We start from the raw sequence: 18,712 nt of genomic DNA, 5'->3' as shown, positions 1-18,712 counted from the left end.
CTTTCACTGCCCACCCAGCCCCGCTCTTTGCTCTACTCTCCATAAGCACGTACATACACCACTCCCGACCCCCACCCCAGGTAACTCCCACTTTCTGGTAATGATTCAATTGCAGAACAGCCCAAGTTCCCATCACTGTCTCTAACAAAACATTTTTATGCCACACTTACTGGTGTATGATGGCGAATCACTGGGAACCATTAAAATTAAGCCGTATATGTCCAAGTGGCCTGCACCAGGCTTCACTAAAGAGTCAGGATTCATTTTTATGTCCATTTTTGGTCATTTGAGAGATTGCACCATCCAGGGAGAAACCACTTGACATCACTTTGACTTGAGTGGAGAAGCTTAAACTCCTCGATGTCCGAGAGACAATCTTGGTGTGTCAGCATAAAATTCAGATGTTTCCCCCACCCACTGTGGTTTGGTAGAAACTCATTTAGTGCAGTTTTAATTAAGAGACATGTAATACTGAAACCAGGAGGCTGGATGGAAATACCCGCACGCACACGCACACGCACACACACACACACACACGCACACGCACACACACACCCTCCTATTCAGAGGCCTTTATCATCTAGGTTGAAATGAAAGCAGCCTTCCATCAAGAGAGAAGAGAAAGGACAGTGTGGTGTAATGGGCTGTCTCCCTATAGATGGTATCAAATAACCAGAAAAGGCCACGGCTCTTGCTAAGTGCTGTGTTTTCCATGGTTTTTTGTTCAGGCCCTTTCTACTCAGAAGTCTGTCATCACGCCTTCCAATTCATAATGATTAAGTCTTTTGTGGGTTAAGCACTGCCAAAACTGGGAGTTCTTTTCACCCTTGATTCAATAATTCCCATTTGTTGAACACATATGTTTGCCATATAATGTAGCAGGTACTTTGTATTGATTATAATTGTCACAATAACCTAGCAAGTTTTTCTGATGAAAAAGGGCAGGAAAACGAGGGTTGGGGAAAATTAAGCAGTTTGCTTGAAACCATAGCAATAGTTAGAGGCAGAACCAAGATTTCAACTCAGATCCTCCTGAATTTAATGCCTCAACTCTTTCCATTCTGCTCTGACTGCCTTTGCACAAACAAAACAGAGCTTACCAAAAGGGCAGCTTGATTTTGAGCAAATGGAGCGTAGTGACTGTGTCTTGTCTGCTTCCTTTCTTGTGACTGACTCAAAGTGGGGGCTCAATGTTTGTGAAAGAAAGACATTAATGAAGCTGATGAGGAACTAGCCATGTCCCAGACGACCTTCACTGAAGCACTTATTTGCATAAATGAGTAGATCTGATCATAAGCCTGCAAGGCAAGCCTGGAAAAGCTCTGCCAGAAGCAAACACTACCTTCACATGTTGTAAAACGGTTCCTCAAGACATTGGCTCAAGTTGCAGCTGGGGGCCTACATCTCAAGGATAAAATATTTTGACTGCTTAAGATGTTCTTAAGAGGCAGAGAAATAAAGCACCGGCATGGTAGTCGGAAGACCTCCACTATGCCATGGACTTACTGAGTGACCCGGGCAAGGCCCTGACCACCTCTGAACCTCGCTCATGTCAGCTGTAGAAGAAGGGGGATGGACTAAGTGGTTTGCACAGTTCCTCTCTGCCCTGGACCTCTGCGTTCTTTGAACCCCCACCCCCACCCCCACCCCAAGCTTGCCCCTGCAGAAGAATCTTTAAAGGCTTCTCGGGAAAAGTGTTGGAGAGGCCACTGTGATGAACTAATACCATTTCCTCCTCAAGTTTTAGGGGAAACTCAGGGTTGTGCCAGTGCGGGGCTGACAGACAGGAATCTGCATCCTTAGACTTTGAGCTGGAGACTCCTTACTAACCTCACTTTAGTCTCAGCCCTTCTTGGCATAGTGTTCTGCAAACCTCTATTCAGCCCCCTCACTTGCATCACATTTTTGTTTCACTGGTTCCCTTCTCCCTACCTAGGTCATTGGTGTCTGTTATAGACTGAATGTTCGTGCCCTTGCAAATTTCATGTGTTGCAGAACTAATCCCCAATGCTATGGTATTTGGAGAAGGAGCCTTTGGGAGGTGACTGAGTTATATGAGGTCATGAGGGTGGGGACTCATGATGGGATTAGTGGTCTTAGAAGAAGTGGAACAGAGAAAAATCTCTCTCTCTCTCTCTCTCTCTCTCTCTCTCTCTCTCTCCTCCACACACATGCCAAGGAAAGTGCCACATGAGGACATAATGAGAAGTTGAGAAATTGGCTGTTTGCAAACCAGGAAGAGAACTCTCACCAGGAACCAATTCTGTGGCATTTTGATCTTGAACTTCCAAGCCTCCAAAACTATGAGATATAAGTTTTGTTTTTCAAGCTACCCAGGCTACGATATTTTGTTGTGACAACCTGAGCAGACTAAGAGTGTCATCTTTTCCTGGGTCTTATTGTAGAGACAGTGTGAAAACTACTCCTGGAGCTCCTACACATAGAAAGGACACAGCAATGAATGTCTTCATCTCTGATGTCAAAGCATGAAACCAACTCATTAGACAGAAAACTCCAAGGGACAGAGAGGGCAGCTTCTTTTGCTCACCATCTCCAATAAAGGGCACAAGGCCCGGAATGTAATTAGCACTCATTAAGTAACTGCAATGAATGAAATGCAATATCTGGATCCCAACCACTACTTTCCACCTCCACGGCTACCACTCTTCTCCAGGCCACCATGAGTTCCGGCTTAGATTTGCCAGTCAGTCTTCTAAGTGGCTTCCCTTCTATCGCTCTTGCCTCTGTCCCTATCTATTTTTCTCAATAGAATGGCCAGAGAAATCCTCTTAAAATATAAGTTTGATGACGTCAGTCCTCAACTTAGATGCTCTTGTGTCTTCCAATTAGGTTCAGGCTGAAGGCCAATGTTCTCACGATGTTCTACAAGGCCCCATAGGCTCTGGCCCTCAGACTGTTTGTGTTGGCTGTCCCCTCTGCCTGGACTATGCTTTCTCCAGTCATCCATAAATCATGCTTTGTTCCTCAACTTCCCTTAAACAGTCTAATTAAATTTGCAACCACTCATCTCCTCCACATTCACAGCCCCCTCTGCTTGCCTCCCTCTTTTTTAAATAAATACATCATCTTCTAAGACAACACAACTCATTTATGTCTCACTATATCTATTCTGTCTGCCCAATCCCCCTACTAGAATGTGGGCTCCACGATGACACTGATTTTCATCCATTCGATTGTAATTATGTATTGATAGCATAGGCTAGAGGTTAAGAGGTTAAACTCTAGAAGCCAGACTTCTAGGATTCCAATCTAAACTCCACCATTTCCTAGGTCTGTGACTTTGGGAAAATCCACTCATTCCTTGTAATTTCGTTTCCTCAACTGCAAATGGTGATAATAAGGCATTGCATTAATTCTAAGACACAATTTTCCACATTTTAATGTTGCTGAAATGAGTACCTGTCTGGTAATCATTAGTATCCCATGGTTATTATTTGGCAGCATTTTTTCTTAGTGGTATATAAAATATTGAGATACATATCTGATTTTGTCTCGGTTCAGTTAAAATCTGTCTACTGCACAGGGTTATTGGGAGGATTAAATGAGATAATATATGTGAAGTGTTTAGAAGAGACCCTGATACATAGCTTGCACTATATATGTTATTATTATTATTTACCATAAATGAAAAATAGAGTGCACTAGTGGAGCATAAAGCATGGGGTGAGGATAACTGAGTCTAGAAGGACAGCAAAAACCTTCTTGAGAAAGTGATGTTTAAGCTGAAACTTGAAGGATAAAGAGGAATGAAGAAAGTGAAAAATGGGGCTTATAAGAAATCGGGGTATGTGAATAGCAAGCTGTTGCTTGCGCAATGTACAGTACCTGCAGAGACCCTATCACACTGGCTACTGGAAACAAGTGACCATTAACAGGTATGGGACACTTGGTGACACAGATTTTGTATCCTAATAATACTCCCACCTCCAACCTAGACTTTTATCACCATCTTCTTTTTCCATTCTTTTTTTTGTTGATGACTCATGGGTAATAATGTATTACAAATATATTTAGAAGTTTCATGGATTTTTCTTTAATTGTAGGATGTACACCATTTTGGAGGTCCCCCTATATTCCTGTAACACACTTGTTAAAGAGAATTAAAAATATAATCTAATTTCAATACCAGTAGACTACATTTTTGATGATAAATTCTAGTCTTAGAAGTTGAGAACCTCCCTCATTTTTGGTTCAAAACCCCAGAGGTAATCATCAGAGACGTGTCAAGTTCACTTCTTATATGCAACTGTACAATATGCGATTTCAGATCTCTCACAATCTTTTTCTTTCAAGTTCAGAAGCAAAGGTTGCCGTGAACCTTCAGTGGTACTGGCAAGTTCTCAGTAAGGAAAAGTTTCCAAAGTCTCTTTTGTAGTCCATTCTAACCTTCTTGTCTTTCCCAATGTCTGAGCAGTCAGTCATGTTGCCTGCTATTGTGGGCTCTCTGAAGTTTTATGACCTCATCTTTGACACAGATTGTCCTTTTTCAAAGGACCTCAACCCTCTTCTACAACATAACATTTTACAGCACATTTAAACCAAATATAGCAAAGCTCCCAAACAGATATAAAATGGTTTCCCTGCAACTCATAAATGCTGTCACAGTTCCACCTCTCAGTTCTGCATTTTTCCCTTGTCCCCAATCCTATTGGGTCTTTTTATTTTTTTTTAAGTCAACTTATTCTGGAAATTCTTTGTCCAAAAGATTCATACTTGCCTCTGAGAATTCTCTGCAAATACCTATCAAAGAGAGGTTGCCAGCATGCCTCTCTCTTTGCTAAGCAAACTCTCTCACACACTGACTCCTGAAAATAGAAGCTTGTCACTCAGTCTGGGTCCAAATCCCAGTTGTGATAGTAAATATATGACCTTGGAAATGTCAGTCAACTACTTTAAAACATCACTTATTTTATGGAAATTGGAGCAATAATAACTATTTAGAAGTATTGTTATGAAGACCAAGTAAATTATATAAAGTCTCAGCATGATGCTTCATATATGATAAGTGCATAGTAAATTGTAGATGCTGTTATTATTATTCCAGCATTCATGCACCTCTTGATATGTCACCAAAGCTCAATGATGATTCTCTTAACTATAAGCTCTAACACCTCCATCTGTTATACGTAGATAATGAACCTGTATAGACTGGATCAATCTAATGAGATAAATGGGCTTTTATAATTAACATTCATTTCATGGATTTTAGGCAGACACACCTTGGTTTGTTATTGTTTAAATGGCTTTTGTCGGAAATAATTTTGAAAAGTTTGATTTCATTATCTTGCATGCCTGAATAATAAGGCACAGGGTTCATGAATTGACCATCAGTTTAGGTGAGTTTTGTTTAGTTCAGGTTTTAGTAAAGTTCAGGACCAAGGAATGGTGAGGTGGAAGCATTATGGATTCTGAGGATTAGCGTCACTCACTTCATGGAGAATTGATTTCCCCACTTGAGGCCCACTGGAGTAATAGTATAGTTAGACATAAACCAATCCTGAAGAGATAAAAGACAGAGCTTGCTTTAATTGAGTTCAAGAAAGACTAGTGGTACCCAGCTCAAGAGGGAAGGTAACTCTCAGAAGAGAATTAGCTGTACCAGATAAGTCTTTAGCAAAAACACACTTAGCCTAAATGACATTGCCAGAACCCAAAGAGCCGTCCATGGTGCTGACACCAGAACATTGCGCTCAACCCACTGACCAAGCCTTGAGATTTCAGCAACTGAAACTTGTTCCTCATTTATTTATTTCATTAGTTCGTTCGTTCGTTCATTCATTCATTCATTCATTCATACATGTATGCAAGCATGCATGCATGCATGCATTCAAGAAAAAATGCATTGATGCAGGAACTGTTTCACTCCCTGAGATACAGCAACAAACAAAATGAGCAAAAGCCAAGTTTTATAAAATTTATGTTCTCATACACAAATCTCCCCTCTCTGGTCTGACATAAGTTGACTCTCTCCTGCTTATTTAACTGAACATCTCATCTATGCACTACCCTACTTAATCCCTACACATCTGCTTACATTACCTAGATATCTCTTATGTTACAATCTCCTTCAAGGCAGGAATGTTTTCTATTTCTGTGAATTCTTGAACTTTATAACTTCATAAAGTTATTGTGCCCCTTTAAACTTTAATAATACAGGGCTCAGCAAATTAGAAACAATCTATGAATATTAGAAATATTTAGCATGATATAAGACATATGTACTACAAAATTATACAATGTATTTTCATTTCCTTCTGACTGCATATGGAAAGTGGCTGCTGAGGACATGAAAATAAACTGAATTTGATGGTGAACATGACTGAAGTTCATATCAATTTGAAAAGAAAATTCAATCTGCTTTAAATGCCATTTACAAATTGTTTCAATCATACTTATGCTCCAAGTTATTATTGCTTAAAAGGTCACAGAAACACAAATTTTGAGCTGGAAAATATCTTAGAAATTATTCAGGGTTGTAATTTGTATCTTGCCACTAATTTGCTGAGTGACACAGGGCAACTTACTTAGCCGTGGTGGCCCTCAGTCTCCTCATTAAATCAGATTAGATGATCCCTCAGACCTTTCTTGCATTAAAAGTATGTGTCTATTAATTCTTTGTCGAAGAGAAGGAATATGTGACACACCCAAGGTCAAATGGCCAATCTGTGGCAAAGCTGACACTAGGATTGAGAGTCTGTGACTTTTTTTCATTGCACAAGTTTAAAAGACACACAAGGACTAAAAGTCAGCAGATATGAAGGTTACTGTAAATTTTGCTATTAGGTAGTCGGGTCCTAGAGGGCAGGGACTGTATCTAATTTTCTTCTTACATAATCTAACACAGCTGTGCAATGCTGGATTCGAGGTGTCTCATACAAAATTAAATTATTTGAAATATTTATTGAATTAATTAAGTGAAGACACACATGACTAAATAACTGATTATAAAAATGACATTAGACACTATGTTTTGAATGTCTGCTATATATTAGGCACAAGTGCATTTAAATATTTTTTATTTCATTCTCACAACAACCCTGCATAATAGGAATTACCTCATTACCTCATAATTTATACATAAAAATAATGAGCCTCAAATACGTTAAATGACTTGTCTAAAGCCTTACAACCAGTAAAAAGAGAAGCAACAATTTGAACTTGGTTTTGTCTTACTCCAAAGAATATTCCAGTTCTATTCTGTTTCACTAAATGCTGGAATAAACAGGTAAATAGATTAGCGACTAAATGGATTAGTGTTCTGCTGTTACTTGTGTCATGCAGTTCGAGTCATATTGTCAAAGATTTTGTATACAGAACTTAGCATGATACCACACATGTATAGAACTTTAATATAAATGTTTCATAGTAAGATTTACTCATAAAGACATTCTTAAGAGACAAAGCCTTATCATTTGAACTGTCTGGTGCCACATTTTAAGGACTGTAGCAAGTAGTTCTTGAATATTCACTTTCTGTCTTCAGAGAGATTAAGAGTAATGGTAGTCTGTTCTGGAAAGGAGCATAATGACACTCCCTGTCAACATTCTCAAGCCTTCATTAAGCCTTCACTAAGGCACTTCTTTGCCTTGGTCTTTGATTGGTTTATTCTCATCCCATCCACTGTTATGATAGTAAGTGTTTAATGACTGGCTTCTCCAAGAAAATAAGCCGTGGTTTGTAATATGTACTAATGTTGTTATTATAAATACCCTCATCCCAGCCTATTTCCAAGCTACCTGCATGACATAACTGAACAAAGCATTCAAAAAAGATGATAACAACAACTATCATGAGTCCGTACAAGCCGGCTCTAGCACACCATGAATTCAATTCCATAATCAGTATTGTGCTTGGTACTAATTGTTAAAGTCCTTGGAGAAACACACATGAGCTGGGCCGGAAAAATCTGGCCAGGTTCATCTATATATCATGACAATTATGTATTCTTCAACAGTGGCATTTCCCCCACTTTCCTCCTTCTTCCCACTCAGTTGTGAGAAATGATCCTTCTTATTGAACACTTTCAATAAAGCTTTAAGACATGCTGAGCAATGCCTGGACTCCATGACTTTCTTTAGCCTTACATCCCCCGCCCACAGAGGCGGCTTATTTAAGGGAGGCTAAGCCACCTCAGAGATCTAAGGTTTCAATATGTGCAGGACTTGGGGATTTAGTGTTCCCATGACTTCTCACAAATGCTAATTCCTGATAGAAAGCAAAAGAGGGGAGGCTCAGCTGTTCCCTTGGGCTCGAATGCTCCCCTAAATGATCAGACAGATGTGAAGGGCAGTTTCCCTGTTTCAGTGGCCTGTGGAGTCTTAGTAAGTCCCTTGGTGATTCTCACGATCTTCAGATTCTTATCTTTCTATGAGTCTTCTTCACTTTATCTTTCCAACTTCAATCCTTGCCACTTCCCTAGTTCTCTTCCTCAACTCATTTGCAGCACATTCTGTAGGTAACAGCACAACTATGCTGCTCTTTGTTTCTGAAATCATTTTAAACTTCCTTCCTCTTCTTTTCAATCATGAAGTTCTCTCTGCTAAAACACGCTTCCTACTCATACTCCCTACTGATTATATAAGGCTCAGCTAAACGTTCATCTTCTTCCTGATGTATCTCCTGAAATCTCCATCTAGAATACATATCTCCCTGTTCTCCAGGCATGAGGTACTTTATTAGCGCCTGTTCTTGATTTATACCCTATTGTGTCTTTTATAATAGCTGTATATGAGCATATTCATTTTATCCCTGTGAAAATGTGAAATCTATGAAGGTAAGAACATTGTTCAATTTGTCTGTGATTTCCCATAGCACTTAACACACAGACTTATGAGTTGTGGAATTAGGAAAATTTTGTTTGAATTGAATCTAATGAATTGAAGTAAATTTTGTAAAGTGTGTCTGAGTCAAGCCGCATAAAAATATACACAGGGATCTTATGTTCCCATTTCCACTCTTTACCTGTAGATAGTCCATACATTTATGCCCCGTGTGGCTTATAACAGTAAGGTATTATGCTGAGCACGGGGTGGGAAAGATACAGGGATAAATTACATATAGTCCCTGGCTTTAAGGAGGTTACATTTTAGCAGTCTAGACAAGTTTCCAAACAATAATTCAAGTTTTTATCAGATTTTTAGTCAACAGAGAGCTCTGATGATACTGTAGAAGAAATCATCCATTCTACTGAGAAAAGATGAGAGATAATTAAGTGAACAGAATTTGGAAGGTAGACAATTAAAGGGTGGAAGACATTTCAGGTAGAGAGAGGAGAGTGAACGTCAGAAGATAATGCTTTGCATGGGTGTCCGGGGAACAATGTGACTACGGGCAAAGTGGAGAATGCAGAGGAATTCTCTTGGTGATGTGGCTGAATGGAAGGGTGAGACCAGGGCATCTAGAGGTCAGAAGACTGTCTACTGAACAGTTCTTGGTGATCCAATATCTCTAGAGCTAGAGCATATTTAATCTGAGTATACAGATAAGTGGATATGGAAGAAGAAAATAAAAGTGTATAAAATTATTTCAAAGAGCATGGGGAGGGAAAGTTCCTTCCTTCCTCCTTCCATTATTTTCTGTGAAATAATTATATGTCAGCATTATGATAAGTTTAAAATACACAGAGATGAGCAAGACACATGCTTTAAACCCCTCCTTCCCCAGTCCCAAACAAAGCTTAAAGTCTGGTGATAGCTCCAGACAAGGAAAGGACAACGACTCTACACAGGAATAATAACTATGACATATGGGAGCATGGAGGCAATGAGAGCAGACAGGGGAACCCTTATTCTGGTGAGGGCTGGGGAGATAGGAATGCCTCTAGCAGGAAGGACATTTGGGCTGAATAAAATGAAAATAAAAAGAAGTCTCCAATCTCCAAGTAAAAGGAGGGAGGAGACATTTCAAGGGGAAAGAAATAGCCTGTGAAATGGATATAAGTGTGAGAGAGCATGGTGTCTTCAGAGATCTGCAAGCACTGGTATATCTAAAGCCCAGGGTACATGGCAAATAGACGCAGAAGGTGAGGTGATGGAGTAAGCATGGTTTTATCAGCATAACTAAATTAACAAATATGGTGGCTGGGTTTCTTATTGTCTGTGTAGAACATGAGAGGATTATATGGGAGGAAGAGTGTTTAGAGCATTGCTACACCAAAGGTGGTCCTTAGGCCAGATGCATCAGCAACAGCTGGCAGCTAGTTAGACATTCAGAATCTTAGATTCCACTCTAGACCTACTGAGGCTTGAGAAGCATTGGTTGAGCATAGGGTCCTGATTTTGAACCCTGGCTCTGCCATCTGTTGGTAGTATGGCTTTAGTTCTCTCATCTTTCTTCTCTGGACAACAATATCAACAGCAATTAAGTTGAGAAGGCCATCCCAGTGGATTCTAGTGATATTTCCAGCTATAAGGGGTGTGTGCGTGTGCGTGTGCGTGTGTGTGTGTGTGTGTGTGTGTAATTCTAAGGGATACTGGTAGAAGAGCTAATCGTTTCCAAACTGGTTAACACATCCTACTCCCCGGATGACTCATTATTTGGAACTATGCCCTCAAGCTTGTGGCTAAAGGAAAAGATCATTAGAAACCACAAATGTGCACCTGAAGGCAGATCAGCTGGGAAACAAGGTCAGACTCTCAGAACTCACCACTCTGCCTAGCTGGAACTTTGTGGAATGAGGCACCAATAATCTTGCCTCCTTTCTAAGGAAAAGAAAAAGAAAAAAAGGAGAGCCTACAGGACTAGATCCAGAGGGACATAATTACACAAAGGTTTACCTGGCTATTGGGTGAGAATAATCGAGAGAGAGAGAGAGAGAGAGAGAGAGAGAGAGAGAGAGAGAGAGAGAGAGAGAGAGAGAGAGACACACAGAGAGAGAGAGAGACTGTGTGTGTGTGTGTGTGTGTGTGTGTGTGTTGGGGGCAAAGGAGTACTGCTTAGGGTGACAGTGCCTAAAAGCCTTAAAGCCCAAATGTCTTAATTAAAAGAACGAAAATTCAGCTGTCTGGTAAAATGGCACACTAGAGTTGCATTGCATTTTCTAAATAGGTTCCCCAATAGGCCTATGTAAAGGCTACAAAAATGCGTCTGAACAGGCTCCCGAATAAAGGAAAAGAGAATGGTGGTTAGGGAGCCAAATCTTGGCCTGGCTCTGCAGAGATACAAGGGTTAGTCGAGAAGCTCTCTCCTTATCTTCGAGTTTGTGTCCATAGAGAAGTGGAAGAGAACTTGGATAGAGGGACCACTTGGCCACTGGGCCCTTGGCTCTGCACAGAGGCTTCCCCATGGCATCTGTGCCATGAGTTTTTTAGGAAGATTCCCAGACTCTTGTTCATGGCAAGAGGAATGAGCTTCTAAAGAAAATATACCAACACAAATCGCAGGAAGGAACACAGGACTGGGAGAAAGGAAATCTGGAGTTCTAATACCAGCTTCATTTCTAAATTGTTTTGTGATCTTGGCAAGTCTCTTCTTCTCTCTAACCCCTGTTTCTCTACTTGTGGACTTTAAAACTGCCACTTATTGAGCAACAACTATGAATAAGGCATTGTCCATTGACTAAGCATTTACTATACATAAAAGAGTGTCTCATGGCTATAAATATCATCTTCATGCTGTTGACTCACAAATTTCTATCTCCAGCTAAGAACTCTTCTTTGCATTCAACTTTTGGATCCCAAAGCCCATTTATAACTCTACCTGATGTTTATTAGTCATCTTCAACTTATATTTGATCTCTTTCATCTCGACCCTGACCTTCCTACACCCTACCCCCTGACTCACTCAGTAAATCGTAAATCCACTTGTCCCACTGTTCAGACAGAACAATTTGGAATCATCTTTGACTCTTCACTATCTCTCATCTCTCATATCCACTAACAAATTCTGTCAAATCTAGACTCTAAATATATTCGAAATTGAATCATTTCTCACCGTCTTCTCCCCTAACCCCCATATGGTCCAAGCTACTACCAACTCTTGCCTAGATTAGAATAATACTGCCCTTGAATCCCCCTTAAGTCAACTGGCCACACAGCAGCCTGAGCAATCCAGTTGAAATGTAGGTCAGATCATGTTGCAAATGTGCTCAGAATTCTCTAGTAACTTCTCATGTCAGAATAAAATCCAGTGCTTATAACCCTATAAAGGGCCCTAAAATCTCTGACCCCACCGCCTTCTTCTTTTCAATTTTGTCTCCTGCTCCCCACCTCTCTCTCCACCAGCCGTGCTGGTCTCATGCTAGTGCTGAACCAATGACACGTTCCTGTGCTCCTGCCACAGAGCACTGCTCCCCCTTGCTGGTCCCCCTGCCTAGAATATTCTTCCCCCAGATAGTGGCATGGCTTCCTCCATCCCCTTCTTAAACGTCACCGTCTCAGAGAAGCCATGCCTGACCACTCTCTGTGTCATAAACTCTACTCTCACTCCCAGCTTAGCAGTCCCTACGCTTTACGTACCCCCTCCCCCATTTATCAGCACCTGACAGAGTATATATATTTACCTGTTTGTCTACTACAGCATTGTCCAACAGAACTTTCTACAATGATGGAAATGGCTAATGTCTGAACTGTGCAACAGGGAGCCGCTGGCCACTTGTAGCTATGGAAAATCTGAAGTATGGCTAATGTGACTATGAAAATGAAAATTTACTTTAATTTTAATTAAGTTAAATTTAAATAGCCACATGTGGCTAATAGTTACCATGTTCAACAGTGCAGATTTAATGACTCCCAGAAATATAAACTTAATTAGGGCAGAGAGTTTTGCCTATCTTGTTCACTGCTATGTCCCCTGTGCTTAGAAAAGTACCTGGCTACCCAATAAATACCTGTCGAATGGATGAACATGTAAATACACAAGGAGCTTTCTGTGCATCATCTCATTTAATCCTAACAACAGACGTGGGGGATAGATGCCTTTTTTATTCTCTGGTTTTTACAGAGAGGAAGTGTCCTGCTAAAGAATGCCCAGAGAGTTTGTACCCTGTGAGCCATATCTCCCCATTTAAGGTGAAAGAGTTCTGGGGACCTAGTGTACAGCACAGTAATACAATTATCAACAGTATCATACACTTGAAAGGTACAAAGAGTGTAGATCTTAAATGTTGTCATCACAAAAAAAGTGGTATGTGAGGTGATGGAAATGTTAGCTGACTGTATTGTGGTAGTCATTTCATACTATACACGTGTATTAAATCATCACATTGTACATCTTAAACTTACATAATGTGATATGTCAATTATATCTCACTAAAGCTGGAAAAATGATTTAAAAAAAAAAAACCACCCAGCTACTAAGAGGCAACAGGATCTGAGCTCAGGAATGTCTGAGGCCATTCACACATTTTGCTTTCCTTGAGTTGGACTAGATGCTCTCTGTGGCCCTTCCTAACCCGAGATTCTGTGATTTTATGAGAATTTTCTCCCTTGCCAGGCAATGGTAACACATAGTTTAAACACCAGTTGGACTGATGAACTTTTACATAACGTCCCTTGCCAATTGCTCAAAAGCCATGATTCTTCAGGCAGAAGGAGTGGATACCATCTTTAAACCTTTACCCTTCCTCTCTCTATCCCCAGACCTGTCCCACTGCTCACCAGTTTCTGGGTCACAGAGCTGCTCACAGGCATCTGTTGTCCTCTGTCCACAGAGGTCCCTCACCCATGGGGAGGTGGCATTGATCTGGTAATACAGTGACAGCTTGGCCGGGTTCAACCAGTCTGAGATGTCCAGGTAGCTCCCTTCACTCACCACAAAGCTGCTCCCTGTAGACAAAAAGAGAGAAAGACAGCTATTTTCTCCCCGATTTTAGGGTACAGAAGTCTCGCTGCTGGTGCTACAGGTCAGGAACACAGACAGGTGCATACGAATCATCCCTCATTCCAAGGCCCCTTGTTCTCACTTGTCTATACACATTTACAGAGCATTTACAATGTGTCAATCATGGTGTCAGCAGCCAATAGAAACAGATACAAATCAGACACAAGAGACAGTTCAGTCTAATGATTAAGAGTCAGGCCCTTAGAACTGACAGACTTGAGTTCAAATCCTGAATCCACCCTTGCCAGCCACTGACATTGGGTGAGTCACTCAGTGCCTGCGGGTCTTCATTTGTAAATGGGAACTTTAATGGAACCTACCTCATAGGGTTACTGTGAGAATGAAATAAATTTAACATAAAGTTCATAGCCAGTATCTGCCCTGTCCTAGTAAAAAATGATTCAATATTAAAATTTTTTAAAAAGAAAACCGATATCCTTGTTACCTAGACATCTTCTCTGTAACATGGGCCACTGATCCCACAGGAGCCAGGTGGGTGAGTTAATGGGAAAGACTGGCTGAGTGTAAGGGAAATCGCTTGGCGTCCTGCCCTCCTGGCTTAGCTTGTTTTGTTTGTTTATTTGTTTTGTTTTGTTTTGTTTTAATTCCTAGAGAAAGAGAGAGATTATGAGAGTTAAAGAAATCTCTAGCACCTCTAAGGAAAAAAAAAAAAAGCAGTACCTATACAATGGAAAAATGCCTTAATGCTGGGAAACAATTAGGGGAGATGGAGTTTGGGGTGAACTGGGTACCTCAGGTTCTATCAAAAGCAAGCAGCTGCATCATAGCTATATCCAGCTCTTGCCAAATAAGTCTAAAGGCCAGTGGTGCCAGATCCTCAGATTTTCTTTAGGAGAGCCTGAAAATTCCGATTTTTATTGTAATCAACCAGTTTTTAAATGATGGCTTAAATTTTTTCTTGAAAACTTGCTTAGGCCAATCAAAAGACCCTAGCTTTGCAATTTATATTCTAAAATGCTCCTCTGTAATATACACACACGTATATATGTATGCACATATACATATATGCATGCGTGTACAAATATGCATACATATATGGATTACATGCATATATGCACACACATATATTCTTTGGGGGGCAAGGAACAGAAGACCATTCAGGATGGCTGCATATTGGATGTAAATGGTGAGTGTATATACATAGCAATATAGCAAAGGTAGAATTTTATAGGGAAAAAAGGTTTCAATAGGACCAGGACCAATAAAGCTGGACATGAAGAGCTGTTCTAGATTCACGGCTGATCTGGAGACCTCGGCAACAGGAGATCTTAAATTGTTTCATAAATAACATGACTCAGCTTCTCTCCTTGCATTTTCTTCTCTCCACTTCACTATCTGCCAATAAAATTTTTCCATGTATGCATTGCAAACCTCCAAAGGAAAGGACTCAGTTAATAGGCATCATTTTGGTTTGACAGCAACCTCTCTGTCTGGTCATATCAGGCCCTGCTGGCTGACTCATGGCTGGGCTCCTCTCAGCTCTAGTGCCCAGCTGTGGTGCACTGGGCAATGGCCAGACAGACAGGGTCACATTGGACCTTACGCGGCTGCCTTGAAGATCTAAGATTCCCTGAAGAGAATAAGGGCATGGCAGGCACTGTTATTTTCTCTATCTTGCACACATGTTACGATTTGATTTAGATCATCCTATAGAATAAATTCCTAAGCGAAAGCACAGTGGACAATGTGGCGAGGATAAAAGAGGAGTCTATGTAAAACAAGATAAAAGAGTAGATAGCATCAGGCTCAGAGTAAGAAACTGACCACATTTGAAGTTGGCCTCAGAATATTTGGCAGCTAAACAAAAAAGAATAAGTCTGCTGGATTCCATATTTCAAATTTCTGGCAAGGGAAGATATGCAAATCTTTCTGTAAAATCATATTTTCCCCTCTGGAACTAAGCCCAAGCAGAAACATGTCACATGGGTCCTTGTGTAAGGCATTGAACATCAGTATCGACTACAGATTTTTCTTTTAAAAAGCACAGTCATGCTGTTTAAATGAATAATTTTTGTATTTATTCTCACTGAAGACTGAGGGATGGATATTGAATTGTGTCCCAGGGATGAGTCTGGCTAATCCCACTACTTCAGGAAAGCCTCACAGTGCAGTAATAAAGAGAACAGAGTCAGCAAGACATGTATTCAGACCATGACTCTTCTACTTAGTAAATCTGTAAACTTGGGAAAGAAAACAAATCCTCAGTTTTCTCATATGAAAAGTGTAGATTTCAACTCCCTCTTCATAGGGTTAATATGAAGATAAATCGAAACGATGCATTTGTCTTAAGTCAGATTCCCCAGAAATCAGACTTAAAGGCAGACACTGGTATGTGGGAGGTTTTGGGGTATACTCTCATAAAGGGATGGGCAAAGCGGGATTAGACACAGAGAGAAGCTGAACTGTCATGCAGTTGCTGCAAAGCCCTCAGCTCCTCTCCTAGGGATCTCTGAGCTGGGATGGCCCTTCAGCATTGTTCCAAATCAAGACAAGGGTGTCAGGCCATTGCACCTCAACATTAGTCAGTCATAGCCTGTGGGCTATCCCTGGGGAAGAGACAAACGTGGGTGAAGTCGGCCCTTCTGAGGGAGGACGTTTCTCCAAGAAAGATGGAGTGACTGGTCAATCACCAACATCCCTGGTAGCTGGGGAAATGAGTCCCTACATTGTAACAGGAGATCTGGACACAGAAAATCCCCACATAATATTCACCACAACAGGTGAAGTTCCTGGCACATTGTGAAATCATAATTCACTGGAGCTATCTTAACGACTATTTGGATTTCTTAAAAACTTGGAAGCTCTGAATTCAATACCAGTGAACAGATCTCTCTCAAATATGAGAAATGTGAGTCTCATAGGAAGGGGCTAACTTCTTTAAAAAGATACTCTACCAAAGTATATAGTTGCTTTCATAGCAGAAGAGAATTACTATCTTTTGAACATCTTCTCTGTTCCAGTGGGATAAATGTGCTATACGTCCTGCTTACTAATTCTTACAAGAGCCTTGCAGGAGAGGTACTTCTTCATTTTACAGAAGACAATATGAGAGTTAGAAATAATTTAGCCAAATTTGTATAACTAGTAAATGGCCAAAGTGGAAACTGACCCCAGGTTTTTCAGTGTCCAAACTGGGACCTGCCCATTATCCCAGGCTGTTTTGAGAATCAAGGGCTTTGGTTAGGTTCCGAGACCTTTTGTGATCCTCCCTCTCCTCCTCTCATAGTCTGTGCATCCCCCTTCAGTGCATATTCTGTAGTGTTGGAGAGATTTTGCTTTCTGTGATAGACTGTGATTTCCTACCGAGAAGAGGTCATGACTTATTCATGAGTCCTTATCAAGCAAGCTCTCAGTAAAATGTCTGGTACATACCGTGAGTTTAGTGAATGTCTGTGGAGAGAATTAATGAAATCAAAGTCCCATGCTTGACTAGACGGAAGTTCAACTCACTTCATCATGGGATTGTGAAGTGGGAATGCCTCCACATTGATCCCAAAGTTTAATTCGTTTCATCCTGTGAGAGCCAGAATACAAAATTAGCCCTTCAGAGTCTCCCTAGTTCCAAACTAAAACTTGATCTTCACTATCATGTCTCCTGAGCTCTTCTTGTTCACGCCATGGGCTTATGATGTAGATGATTAAAGTGGAGATGCTAGAGGGACTCAGTGTGAAGAGGCAAGGATATGAGGCACGGAGATGATGCATCAGATAGTGAAAGGATATCACTGTGCAAAATGTAATCACCGAGACGTGATCCATGTGTTCATTTAACCAACATTTGTTATTAAGTCTTTCATTGCATAAGGAATAGACACAGAGAATGAGAAAAAGACTGAAGCCTTCAAGAAAATTATGGACTAACAAGGGGGATAGAACGTGTCCACAGACGGCTGTGATACAACCTAGAGTGTGTTAAGAAGTGCCTGAAAGGCATGGGTTTGTCTTTCGATATAAGGAGCAGGAAAAAGGGTGCCAAAGACAAATCATTGTAAAATTGGCCTTTAAACTAGATCTTGAAGGCTATGAAGGAGAACAACAAAATAAGCAAAAGTTGAGGTGGCATTTGCTCCTTAAGTCCCACTTTCAGACCTGGCTTGTAATCCTCTTCATCTCACGAGTACTTATAAAGTATTCCACTCAACTAGTAGCTATCTATGCCATTTTATAGATTCATTCATTCATCCATTCACTCATTCACACGTTTGTTAATTTAACAAATAGAGCACCTACTATGTACCGTGCCATAGCACATAGTAGGCGCTCTATTTGTTAAATTAACAAATATATGAATGAGTAAAATATAGTATCTATTCACCGAGAACTTAAAGTTCGGAAAGGGAATACAGAGATGCCAACTCTAAGACCAAACATGGGTGTTTTTATTTCTCTTTTCTTATTCCCCCATCCAAACTAACATTTCTTAAAGGTAAAGACCATGCCTTATTTAACTCTGCATTCTCCACACTGCTTAGGGTGTAGTGGAAGTTAAGAAGATATTGAGGAGCGTGTATGTGTGTGTGTGTGTGTGTGTGTGTGTGTGTTGTGTAGAGAAAGAGAGAGAAAGCTAGCTCAATAAGGTCAAAGAGTGGCAGGCAAGCAACTCTGGCTAAATTCTAGCATTACTTTGAGAATACACAGAAAAGAAAAGAAAAATTCATTATTCTGTGTTTCTCATACTTGTTTAGTATTCCAATGGACCCCTGTTTTATTTTCTTGGTTTTAGATCGAAAGTACCCTTTTTTTTCTGTACTCTGTTCTTTGTGCTCAAATCGATTTCCCATGAGAGTAAGGACTCTGAAAAGAACCTTTGCCAAAATCTCAACTTCAAAATGTCATGTTTCCTTATTTTTAA

General features: G+C 40.5%; 1 protein-coding gene across 1 annotated transcript in view; it reads right to left on the bottom strand.

The window, feature by feature from the left end:
- ASTN2 (astrotactin 2) overlaps window positions 1–18,712 on the bottom strand; it is a 787,984-nt gene that overhangs the window by 430,595 nt on the left and 338,677 nt on the right. Inside the window, exon 8 of the mRNA XM_025050436.1 lies at window positions 13,617–13,784. Within this exon, the coding sequence (XP_024906204.1) occupies window positions 13,617–13,784 (168 nt within the window). The remainder of the gene's footprint in view (window positions 1–13,616; window positions 13,785–18,712) is intronic.

Source organism: Pteropus alecto, unplaced genomic scaffold (genome assembly GCF_000325575.1).
Source record: "Pteropus alecto unplaced genomic scaffold, ASM32557v1 scaffold226, whole genome shotgun sequence".
Classification (NCBI taxonomy): domain Eukaryota; kingdom Metazoa; phylum Chordata; class Mammalia; order Chiroptera; family Pteropodidae; genus Pteropus; species Pteropus alecto.
This window is presented reverse-complemented; position numbering and strand designations above follow the sequence as displayed.